Here is a 12,723-nt window from a genome sequence, read left to right on the forward strand (position 1 = left end):
TCTGTTGACAGCCTGTCTAGACCATCTCTGGTAACATCCAACAAAACTTAGCACATCCTGTCGGCATGATCAATTTGTTCATCTTTCTTGTAGGTACATCATATTCTGTCTCCTCAACTGTTTGTTCCTCACCCTTGAAACGGTTCTCTCAGACTCACCTTCTCTGTCTGGTCTTGGATATAAACAAGTCGCTATTCATAGCTCCCGGGTCAGAGAGATTCAGTTTCCACAGAACCTTGGCTTGTACTTCGTAACAGCATTAGCCAAGAAAGGAAATAGAGAAGAACTTAAGAGAGGGTTAGAGAGCCAGGTAGAATATTTTCCACACCAATAATATTTATTATTCTCCCCACATTTCCTGTATGCTGTCCTATCAAATAAAGGCAAAATGTCCCCTAATAATAATAATAATAATAATAAATTGAGAATCAGTAAATGTGGTTCTGTTTGCTCGTTGGTTGATCTGGATGTCAGGCTGGAGGTGAGAGCAGTGAGACTCAGATCACAGCACTGACTCATGAGGACCTGGTAGAACTTGGCACATAATAATAAATCCAAGGTTTTCAACCAAGGACAGCAGCCTGGAAACCAACCACCAATGGGGTGCTGAGAGCAGGGATGGAAGTAACTAATTACAACTACTCACGTTAATGTAATTAAGTATTTGTAATTTTTATAGTAATTTTTTTTCAAGTCTGTAATTTTACGTATGGATTGCATTATTTACAGTAATATACTGTAATGACCCAACATTTTTACTCGCAATAAAAAAAATACTCTTATATTTCTGTCACAACACAACTTTACCACGGCAAAGTTTTGATATTTTTAACTGACATACATTATGACTACTGTAACCCAGTGCAGGTTGATAATGCACCCTGTGTGCATAATCGCTGTTCATTAGTCAATGAAGAATGAACCCAGAACATGACTCATACAGGAACAGAATAACCCAGAACATGACTCATACAGGAACAGAATAACAAACATCTTCTTAATTAATTATTTATTTGCACTGGTAGATTATTTCCCCGGAAACCACATGATTGAATGAACACAGACAGTCAATAACTCAAGTTCATACTGTGGACTTGACTCTTTTCTCATGTGTTTTTCTAACCTAAAGATTATTTTTCTAGCCAAAGGACAGACATTATGTAAATCAATGTTACACAAACAAGAACAATGAATTTGGCATTAAAGAATGCAGTGATGAGAATTGGAAGTATACTGTTTTGTTACATAATTGTTGATAGTTGCTTTCAATAAAGGAATCAATCTGAGGATAAGACACACTGGAGGCTGTTGCTCTACAATTTAAACTGCAAAAGGAAATGCCAAAAGGAGAAAAAAAAGAAAGCAGATCTATTACAGTCTAAGAATGTGTCCCCAAGAGAGGAAGGTTTCATATGTCATCAGAGCGGGAAGAGGAGGAACCCACTGAACACGGCGGTATGCACTTTTCCATCTTTCCACAAGATGATGCTGATGCAATCTCCGACATTCAGGTCGAGAATCACAGTATTGCTGGTGGTGTCACTGGTGTCCGGCCCCTTGAATTCCCAGGTGCTGACTTGATAGTGGCCGTTCTTTACCAAGATGGCGCCCGACGTGTGGCTGTTGTAGCCAAAAGTCATGAAGGTGAAGTGGTAAACCCCTCTCACTGGAGCGGTGAAGATGCCTGTCCAAAGAGGAAAGCACATTTACATTCTTCAAGAAAACAACTTGATGAGTTAAGGTCAATTAAGGTCAATTACGACTCTCAAGACTGACATGTGAAAGCTGTTCAATCACAAGTTGGGAGCTGCATCTCACTGACCTGAAGCACTTAAGACACACACACACACACACACACACACACACACACACACACACACACACACACACACACACACACACACACACACACACACCCTTATGTCAAGGCTGCACATTAACCCATTGTTACCTGATGCAGCATTTGTGTGTGTATCCCTTTAAGACCGCGAACCGCGTCACGCGGTCTTAAAGGGATACACACACAAATGAGGGATATACACGCACATGCTGCATCAGGTATCAATGGGTTAAGTGTGTATAACGTATAGCTTACCTGTTGCATTGTTGTAGGCACTGCCGATGTTTGTAAAGACGTTATTGAAGAACAGTGTCAGGCTGGCATTCGTAGGACTGGGTCCAGTCAGCACACCTGGAGCTTCTACTATGGATGCAGAGAACGCCACTCTTTTGACTGGGGGGGAAATAATAAATGATTACATTCATTGTAGCAGTCTGGCTTGGCTTATAACATTTACATGATTACACGGACTGATATTTATTTGGTTGTTTGTTGCCTTCATTCTAAAGCCCATCCACCTCTGTTTTTTGTGTGCCTCTCTTGTCTTATTTTTTAATGTTTTTGGCTACATCCTTCAACAGTTACAACAACAACAACAATACAGAAATTGGTCTAATAAATCGGGTTACATCTTCACTTGTGATAATCTCTCCCTGCAGTCCATTCAAAATGACTCAAAGATATTTGACATTTTTCTCATAATTGCATTGCAGATTATAGGCTAATATTCAAGATGTAAATGGTTCACACTTGAGGAAACCTGCTGTAATGTAAAGAAGAGATGGATATCTCAATGGCGCTCACGGTTAAATAATTAAAAGCATAAAATGAAAAACTAAACAATCAAGGATCCTAATTTGATAATGATGATAAACTTTAATCAGCTTTACCTTCAATTTCAGCATCCTGCTCTCGCAGCTGTGTTTGAAGATTGCTGACGTTGGTCCTTAAAGCTTCTAGTTCAGCTTTGATTGTTGTCTGGGCATCATCGAGATATTGAGTGTTTTTGTAGTTCACACAAGGAGATGGCTCACTGGCCCCTTTAGTTGGCAAAGGGTCATGGGCGCAATACCTCCGTCGGTACGGTAGTGTGGAAGATGCGAATCCAAAGAAAGCAAGTAGCAGGACAATCTTCATCATGTTCAGAGGTGCAGGAGGTTCTCTCTCAAATGTCTGTCTGCTAAATTGTTGTTTCTGTGTAACTGGAGTGATCCAGCTCCTTTTATACCAAGCGGACGGCTGATTCCTGCCACAGAGCTTAGCCCGGGTCAACCCTAGCCTTCAATGTGACGTCACATACTGACTGATAGTAGGCCTACAGTACATGGAGGTTATGTGGAGGCTGGGTTTACCCAGGCTAGCAGGAACTGTCTTAGATATACTGTTCTGTTACGGTGAAATTCCGCTCTCTCTAAACCAGGAAACCTTAACCCTTATGTTGTTGTTCTTGCTGCTTCACTTGGCATGCAAGACATGTAGAATGAGGAAGTGTTCTCACTAAAAGTTTTAGACACGGCACGACGCCAGACAGTCTGATGGATCTTCAAAAGTACAAAACACATTTGTTGTAGAATGAGATTATGAAATGAAAATCAACGGAACTTACTTTTTATATATCAAGCCTCTTCTTTAAGTGAAATACCTACAGTTACAACAACAAATGTCTCTCCCTGGTAATAATAGTTGATATTCTGTTTTTGTTTTTTGTCGTCGCCCCCCCCACCCCCCCGCACAGCTAAATCTACAGTATCCCTCCGGTTTGCAGCATTTTCCTTTGCTTTGTGGTTTTGTTTGTGAAGGCCTGATTTAGAAAGATGTAAACAACCCGTTATTATTATATACCTCTTTATTGTACCTCTTTATTGCACATGTTGTTGGCCAATCAGGTATGTGTGTTGATTGAGGATCTGCTTTAATAGAAATACATGTTGAATAAAGATAAGTTGTTCTCTATGCATCAGTGTTTAATATGCATTTTCAGTGACACCTTGGACACACACAAACACAAACACACACACAGACACACACACCCACACACACACACACACACACACACACACACACACACACACACACACACACACACACACACACACACACACACACACACACACACACACACACACAGAAGCAAGAACATTCTTATAATAATAATAATGATGATGATAATGTGATTGTCTTACTTAATTCACAAATATCGATCTATATTGATCTTTCTAACAAGACTGACTTCCTGTCTGTCATGCTTTGACTTCCTGTCTGTCATGCTTTGACTTCCTGTCTGTCATGCTTTGACTTTGTGTTGTGGAGACAGCACATTCTGGGTAACTGATACGATGCATAGACCAGAAGCAGCCCCAACTCGACTCAGGCGGGTGGGTGCATTCGAAGGTCTCTAGACCCAGGTAGTCTCTCCAAGGTCTCTAGACCCAGGTAGTCTCTCCAAGGTCTCTAGACCCAGGTAGTCTATTCAAGGTCTCTAGACCCAGGTAGTCTATTCAAGGTCTCTAGACCCAGGTAGTCTATTCAAGGTCTCTAGACCCAGGTAGTCTATTCAAGGTCTCTAGACCCAGGTAGTCTCTCCAAGGTCTCTAGACCCAGGTAGTCTATTCAAGGTCTCTAGACCCAGGTAGTCCAAGGTCTCTAGACCCAGGTAGTATCTTCAAGGTCTCTAGACCCAGGTAGTCTCTTCAAGGTCTCTAGACCCAGGTAGTCTCTTCAAGGTCTCTAGACCCAGGTAGTCTCTTCAAGGTCTCTAGACCCAGGTAGTCTCGCCCCAGACTCAAATATTATGTTGAATCGCTCAGCATCTGCAGCATGCAGTAACATACAGCGTAAGGACTCTCAAGGGTCTGGCGTTGAGACTAAAACCCAGACCCATGCAGGCAACTAATCACCACTTTTCATCTATACAGTAATACAACTAATCACCACTCTTCATATACAGTAATACATAGGAACAAAATTGTTAAAACATGTTTTTTTGTACTTTGAGTAGAAACGTTCAGTGGCAGAACCATCTGCCACAGACAGTGTTGGGCAGTAACTAAGTTACAGTAACTCAGGTACTGTAATTATATTACTTTCCCCAGTAAGTAGGGATTACAATTCCCAAAAAGTAATTATATTACGATAACTAATCCAAGTAACTTCAAGTTACTGCATTACTTTCTCCAGCGCTGCGCACAGCCGTAAAACAAAGTGTGGAGATATATAGGTCTGGCTACGCGAGACTACTGCGTTGCCAGAAGGCAATTAGATTTTTGTCAGTTTTCAAACAGCCAACCGTCCCCTCCGCTCCTCCACCTGCACAGCTCGCCTTGCCCCTCCATCACTACGTGACCCTGGGGGCCGCTTGGCCCACTCACGACTCTTTTCCTCCCTGGCTCCTCAATGGTGGAACGAGCTCCCCCCCTCTGTTATGCTGGCTGACTCGTTAGCCATTTTCTGCCGGAGACTAAAAACACACTTTTTCTAACTCCACCTGGGCCCCTCCGAAAAGTGATGTGTGTATTTTATGCTCCCGTTTTTGGTTTATGTTGTTTACTGTGGTATTTTATTGCTGTATTTTTATACTATGTTGTAATGTTTTGTATGTCGCTTTGGACAAAAGTGTCTGCTAAATGAAATAAAGTAAAGTAAAGTAAAGTTTTGTCCTATAAATAAAACAAGTCTGCAGTTTGGCTGATTGTTGACTCCTCCTGTAAGGTTAATTATTGTTCCAATAAAGTGGATTCCGTTCTAAAAGGAGCTGGTTAAACAAGTTGTACGTGACTTTACGGAAGGGCGGGTAGCTAAATTAATATAGTCAACTAACGAGTAACATAACTACTTACTTTTGATACCAAGTAATACATTAAGTAATCATATTACTTTTTAAAGGAGTAATCAGTAACTATATGTTAATTGAGTAACCTGCCCACTGGCCACAGGTTTTGTCCCTGCCACCAGCTCTTGAATTAACAGATTCTGACCAAAGAGGCTTCTTTACGGGAGCTGATAGCGATGTTGTGGAAATGCTCAACTGTGAAATGGTGAGAAATGTTTGATCACGTCTTCTTCTTTCTTCAGCAGCAGCTAGAAGAAATGATCAGCTGTCGGTCTACATGTGAGATAGAAAGTGATGGGAAATATGCCTGAATGTTATCATGTGAGGATCATCATACTCACACATGATAACAAACCTGTCTGTCATGTTCATCTGCTCTCAAATGGTTTCGTGACTTGTCAGTTTTATGAAGGTGACTCACTGGACTGGAAAAACCAGGATGAGATTCCTCTACCCACCACCCAACCCCAAGCAATTCTTAAAAAAAAAAAAAAAAATGCAGCATGGTCAACAGTAGCAAAAGAAATCGCAGAAACCACAAATGGAAAATGAACAAACCAAAGGATTATTTTTTAGGTAGACCTATACAGTATATACATACACAGTACACACACCATGCATACTGTACATACATACAGTAGTATACATACATCATATCTACATACATACATGCATGAATACATACATACATACATGCATACATACATACATACGGTACATACATACATACATACATACATACATATCTACATACATACATGCATGAATACATACATGCATACATGAATACATACATACATACATACATACATACATACATACATTACATGCATGAATACATACATACATACATACATAAATACATACATACATACATACATACATACATAATACATACATACATACATACATACATACATACATACATATATACTGTACATACATACATCTCTCAATCAATACTCTCATGGCTGAGTGAGTTACCTTTATCACACCAAGGCCATGCAGAGCTACTCTGATTATGCGGAAGCTGCTTCGTGAGACAGGTATCAGGAAGTTGGCATCATTTATATTGTTGGCCTCATGGATGTATTAAAAGAACTGGATAGGGGACGTGCCACGCCCACCCATGCATTCGGACGGATCTGCTCACTGGCGCATGAAGCCATCATGGGGGGTTTTTCTTCCTGGTTTTACTTCCTGACCATGCGGCCTAAGGCAAAGTGCGCATGTGTGCCATGACGTATTCCATGACGTCTCCCACCCCTCCCACCCATGGATGTATTACAAGAAGAAAATACCCCCGTATACGGCTCTTAGTGGCTTCTGAAGAGAAAATTACCCCATAAAAAATGATTTGATAATTAAAAGAGTCGTTTTATACTTTGAGTGACACCCGGAAAAAATTCCCTTGGGTTTAACAGCTGCCGGGGTCCCCATGCAAGTGGATGGGAATTTTCCTTTCTGGGCTGCGTGGCGTCACGTGACTTGCAATACAGAGCTTCGCCACCATGTTCAAATGGCTTCACAGCCCAGTGCTATTCCTGGGGGCTTGGTTGGCCTTTGCAGCAATGTGCACATGTAGCTGTGTGTATTGTTGTAGGCCTGGTGGTGAAAGCTTCACAGAATACATGTAGCTGTGTGTATTGTTGTAGGCCTACTGGTGGTGAAAGCTTCACAGAATACATGTAGCTGTGTGTATTGTTGTAGGCCTACTGGTGGTGAAAGCTTCACAGAATACATGTAGCTGTGTGTATTATTGTAGGCCTACTGGTGGTGAAAGCTTCACAGAATACATGTAGCTGTGTGTATTGTTGTAGGCCTGCTGGTGAAAGCTTCACAGAATACATGTAGCTGTGTGTATTGTTGTAGGCCTGGTGGTGAAAGCTTCACAGAATATCATTCTTCAGGGTTCTCTTGTAGGTCAATCATCAGTCCATGTGGGAGGAGCAGCACCCTTGCTTGGATCACACCCATTTTTTAACTCGGCCTTCATGTTTGTGGCAACTAACACATCTGTAAAGTTTTGTGTCTGCATCTTGCACGGGTTTAATGCTACGACAGACACCAGGCAAACATCTGGCAAAGTACTCAAAACTGCTTGGTAGTTCCCGCCACAATAGGTGTCTCCAGCAGAGCAATTTAGAGAGAGAGTGGCGTCAGCGGAGGAGCAAAATGCGTGACTCATTAGCCAATGAACAGCCAGGAAGGGGTCTCGCGCTACTTTTGAATGTTAAAATAAAGCTGATAATGTACAATTTGATTAATTAATTTATTTTCAAAGTCCAATTCAAACTGTCCATTTTGCTGCAACTCGACAGTGCTGCTTGATCCAGGACCTTACTTCCTGGAACTCTTGAGAGTAAAAAACTGGTCCATTGGAGTGAATGGAGATGTCACGACTCTTCTATATAAATGGTTCTGGTCTCCAGGACTAAATTTTTTCCTTTTATACTTGCAGTTACAGCCCCATGCCTGCATGCGGCCCCCTCAGCACCCCTACTTCCATTTAGCCAATTACGAACAATTTCTCCAAAGCCATAAGAACCGCCCCCTGGCTTTGTTACCGTGGTTACTGTTATGATGAAGGATGGCACTGTATTGCATTCCATGGGTTTCCCTCTAGATGGCGGTATGGATCCTTGCTCTTTAGAGATGATTTAGGTCCAGTACATCTTTGAAGTCACTGCTCAGCGCTCACTGAATTAGAAGGCTTAAAAAAAACTGGAGATGTCCCTACTATAGCAAGCAGCTGATATGAATGAAGCAGATGTGAATTTCAGCAAAACAGTGTGTCTTGTCTTAGGGTCAAACACATCTTAACACGTGTTATCATCATTATTACAGTGTGTGCTGAAAAGTCACACTGTGTGTTGTCCTAAAATGGAGTGTTGACATCCAGTACATCCCTGTCCGAGAGAGTAGTTTTTCGCACATTGCCCCCCTCTGGCTGGAGGAGTCACATGTTCAAGCAGTCCAACTAAGTGTGGAGAGGCTGGGGAGCCATGGTTGGCTTCATGTATTGGCTATGGCATTTCCAGTGTGATTAGCTCCTTTAGATTTGTTGTTTGAGAGGTTGCTTGTTTGCAACATAGATGCACCATAGAGGCCATTTATACCTGGCGCTAACATGCGTTTCCTTTGATCAGATTGCAATCAGATTGATTGAGAGGACAACCATTTCTGCAATCTGATTGCAATCAGATTGCAATCAGATGCATGTTAAAGCCAGGTGTAAATGGAATCAGGCTGAAGTGATAAAATACAATCTGATTGCAATCTGATGACAGAAAACGCATGTTAACGCCAGGTGTAAATGGCCTCTATGTGTATTGAGTACAACATAGACTGTACTCAATACACATATAGACTGTACTCAATACACAGAGACTGTACTCAATACACACATAGACTGTACTCAATACACATAGACTGTACTCAATACACATAGACTGTACTCAATACACATAGACTGTACTCAATAATACACATATAGACTGTACTCAATACACACATAGACTGTACTCAATACACATATAGACTGTACTCAATACACACATAGACTGTACTCAATACACATAGACTGTACTCAATACACATATAGACTGTACTCAATACACACAATACAATACACACAAGTAGCCTTCATCAGTGAGCACTGAGTTTATATTGCACTTCACTGTTTCACTGTTGCTTTTGACCGTGCTCAAAGACACTTTTCAAACACAGGATAAAACAACTTTAATGAAGAGAGAAAAATATAAAAATAGAGGAGAGAGGGGGAAAACATTATACGTCAAAAGCAACAGTGAAAAGGTGGGTTTTGAGGGCATCCCCCCTGAAACTCCGCCCATGATCCCAACGTTGAGGAGATGTTGAAAAATTAAAGTAAAAAACCCCCGAATAAGTAGGCTACATCTTTGGAGTCACTGCTCATTGCTCACTAAATTAGAAAGCTTGAAAAAACAGGAAGTGTGTCATCTAGCAAGCAACACTATCAGAATATCAAGCAACACTATCAGAATATGAAGGCAGCAGCTTCATCTAGCAAGCAACACTATATCAGAATATCAAGGCAGCAGCTTCCAGGGGTTTTAGATATTTACAAATGTCCCTCATTCGGCATGGCTGACTCAGAATTCATCCAAAATCACCAAGGAATTCTCACTTGATTTGGAAGTCATGACAATTGAAAAGAAAAATAGATGCATCAGATGATCATCTTCTCCCATACATTTCCTTTTTGTATGAAAATGACCAAAATCTCATCAGCTTTGTTTCTCCTCTCCGTGGCTTTAGAAAGACTATTTCCACTCTAGACACCAGTTATGAACATGTTTCACACAAAGATGTGTAGTCAAGCCAGAAACAAGAGAGGACCCTGACCACTATGGTTTATTTAATTGTTTAAAGAATGCAGTGATGAGAATTGGAAGTATACTGTTTTGTTACATAATTGTTGATAGTTGCTTTCAATAAAGGAATCAATCTGAGGATAAGACACACTGGAGGCTGTTGCTCTACAATTTAAACTGCAAAAGGAAATGCCAAAAGGGAAAAAAAAGAAAGCAGACTATTACAGTATAAGAATGTGTCCCCAAGAGAAGAAGGTTTCATATGTCATCAGAGCGGGAAGAGGAGGAACCCACTGAACACGGCGGTATGCACTTTTCCATCTTTCCACAAGATGATGCTGATGCGATCTCCGACATTCAGGTCGAGAATCACAGTATTGCTGGTGGTGTCACTGGTGTCCGGCCCCTTGAATTCCCAGGTGCTGACTTGATAGTGGCCGTTCTTTACCAAGATGGCGCCCGACGTGTGGCTGTTGTAGCCAAAAGTCATGAAGGTGAAGTGGTAAACCCCTCTCACTGGAGCGGTGAAGATGCCTGTCCAAAGAGGAAAGCACATTTACATTCTTCAAGAAAACAACTTGATGAGTTAAGGTCAATTAAGGTCAATTACGACTCTCAAGACTGACATGTGAAAGCTGTTCAATCACAAGTTGGGAGCTGCATCTCACTGACCTGAAGCACTTAAGACACACACACACACACACCCTTATGTCAAGGCTGCACATTAACCCATTGTTACCTGATGCAGCATTTGTGTGTGTATCCCTTTAAGACCGGGAACCGCGTCACGCGGTCTTAAAGGGATACACACACAAATGAGGGATATACACGCACATGCTGCATCAGGTATCAATGGGTTAAGTGTGTATAACGTATAGCTTACCTGTTGCATTGTTGTAGGCACTGCCGATGTTTGTAAAGACGTTATTGAAGAACAGTGTCAGGCTGGCATTCGTAGGACTGGGTCCAGTCAGCACACCTGGAGCTTCTACTATGGATGCAGAGAACGCCACTCTTTTGACTGGGGGGGAAATAATAAATGATTACATTCATTGTAGCAGTCTGGCTTGGCTTATAACATTTACATGATTGCACGGACTGATATTTATTTGGTTGTTTGTTGCCTTCATTCTAAAGCCCATCCACCTCTGTTTTTTGTGTGCATCTCTTGTCTTATTTTTTTTAATGTTTTTGGCTACATCCTTCAACAGTTACAACAACAACAACAATACAGAAATTGGTCTAATAAATCGGGTTACATCTTCACTTGTGATAATTTCTCCCTGCAGTCCATTCAAAATGACTCAAAGATATTTGACATTTTTCTCATAATTGCATTGCAGATTATAGGCTAATATTCAAGATGTAAATGGTTCACACTTGAGGAAACCTGCTGTAATGTAAAGAAGAGATGGATATCTCAATGGCGCTCGCGGTTAAATAATTAAAAGCATAAAATGAAAAACTAAACAATCAAGGATCCTAATTTGATAATGATGATAAACTTTAATCAGCTTTACCTTCATTCTCATTCTTGAGTTTTTCAATTTCAGCGTCCTGCTCTCGCAGCTGTGTTTGAAGATTGCTGACGTTGGTCTTTAAAGCTTTTAGTTCAGCTTTGATTGTTGTCTGGGCATCATCGAGATATTGAGTGTTTTTGTAGTTCACACAAGAAGATGGCTTACAGGTCCCTCTAACTGGCAAAGGGTCACGGGCGCAATACGTCCGTTGGTACCGTAGTGTGGAAGATGCAAATCCAAAGAAAGCAAGTAGCAGGACAATCTTCATCATGTTCAGAGGTGCAGGAGGTTCTCTCTCAAATGTCTGTCTGCTAAATTGTTGTTTCTGTGTAACTGGAGTGATCCAGCTCCTTTTATAACCAAGCGGACGGCTGATTCCTGCCACAGAGCAGGAACTTAGCCCGGGTCAACCCAGCCTACAATGTGACGTCACAGACTGACTGATAGTAGGCCTACAGTACATGGAGGTTATGTGGAGGCTGGGTTTACCCAGGCTAGCAGGAACTGTCTTAGATATACTGTTCTGTTACGGTGAAATCCTGCTCTCTCTAAACCAAACCTTAACCTTTATGTTGTTGTTCTTGCTGCTTCACTTGGCATGCAACTAGACATGTAGAATGAGGAAGTGTTCTCACTAAAAGTTTTAGACACGGCACGACGCCAGACAGTCTTCAAAAGTACAAAACACATTTGTTGTAGAATGAGATTATGAAATGAAAATCAACGGAACTTACTTTTTATATATCAAGCCTCTTCTCTAAGTGAAATACATACAATTACAACAACAAATGTCTCTCCCTGCTAATAATAGTTAATATTCTGTTTTTGTTTTTTGTCGCCCCCCCCCCTTTGCTTTGTGGTTTTGTTTGTGAAGGCCTGATTTAGAAAGATGTAAACAACCCGTTATTATTATATACCTCTTTATTGTACCTCTTTATTGCACATGTTGTTGGCCAATCAGGTATGTGTGTTGATTGAGGATCTGCTTTAATAGAAATACATGCTGAATAAAGATAAGTTGTTCTCTATGCATCAGTGTTTAATGTGCATTTTCAGTGACACCGTGGCGTGGACACACACAAACACACACACACACACACACACACACACACACACACACACACACACACACACACACACACACACACACACACACACACACACACACATTTAAATGAT

At 41.2% G+C, this 12,723-nt stretch overlaps 2 protein-coding genes across 2 annotated transcripts; both read right to left on the reverse strand.

Annotated features, from left to right (window-relative positions):
- Positions 1 to 994: 994 nt before the first annotated feature.
- LOC310779322 (complement C1q-like protein 4) lies at positions 995 to 3,088 on the reverse strand. Its single transcript, XM_083639859.1, has 3 exons — positions 2,731 to 3,088; positions 2,096 to 2,233; positions 995 to 1,684 (listed from the first exon to the last, which is right to left on the reverse strand). The coding sequence occupies exons 1-3, from the start codon at positions 2,978 to 2,980 to the stop codon at positions 1,419 to 1,421; spliced, it is 654 nt and encodes a 217-aa protein (XP_083495985.1). The 5' UTR covers positions 2,981 to 3,088; the 3' UTR covers positions 995 to 1,418.
- Positions 3,089 to 10,046: 6,958 nt separating this feature from the next.
- LOC310779141 (cerebellin-3-like) lies at positions 10,047 to 11,877 on the reverse strand. The gene is made up of 3 exons (XM_083639638.1): positions 11,545 to 11,877; positions 10,908 to 11,045; positions 10,047 to 10,558 (listed from the first exon to the last, which is right to left on the reverse strand). The coding sequence occupies exons 1-3, from the start codon at positions 11,813 to 11,815 to the stop codon at positions 10,293 to 10,295; spliced, it is 675 nt and encodes a 224-aa protein (XP_083495764.1). The 5' UTR covers positions 11,816 to 11,877; the 3' UTR covers positions 10,047 to 10,292.
- Between the last annotated feature and the right edge of the window lie 846 nt (positions 11,878 to 12,723).

The sequence above is a fragment of the Poromitra crassiceps genome (assembly GCF_964638095.1).
Source record: "Poromitra crassiceps genome assembly, chromosome: 7".
In the NCBI taxonomy this organism is placed as follows: Eukaryota; Metazoa; Chordata; class Actinopteri; order Beryciformes; family Melamphaidae; genus Poromitra; species Poromitra crassiceps.

Excerpts from the sequence above, each read along its gene's own strand:
- LOC310779322 (XM_083639859.1), bottom strand. The coding sequence starts at position 2,980 with ATGATGAAGATTGTCCTGCTACTTGCTTTCTTTGGATTCGCATCTTCC. Across the intron at positions 2,234-2,730 it reads GCAGGATGCTGAAATTGAAG|TCAAAAGAGTGGCGTTCTCT; the intron begins GTAAAGCTGATT and ends TTTCCCCCCCAG. Across the intron at positions 1,685-2,095 it reads TGCCTACAACAATGCAACAG|GCATCTTCACCGCTCCAGTG; the intron begins GTAAGCTATACG and ends CTCTTTGGACAG.
- LOC310779141 (XM_083639638.1), bottom strand. The coding sequence starts at position 11,815 with ATGATGAAGATTGTCCTGCTACTTGCTTTCTTTGGATTTGCATCTTCC. Across the intron at positions 11,046-11,544 it reads ACTCAAGAATGAGAATGAAG|TCAAAAGAGTGGCGTTCTCT; the intron begins GTAAAGCTGATT and ends TTTCCCCCCCAG. Across the intron at positions 10,559-10,907 it reads TGCCTACAACAATGCAACAG|GCATCTTCACCGCTCCAGTG; the intron begins GTAAGCTATACG and ends CTCTTTGGACAG.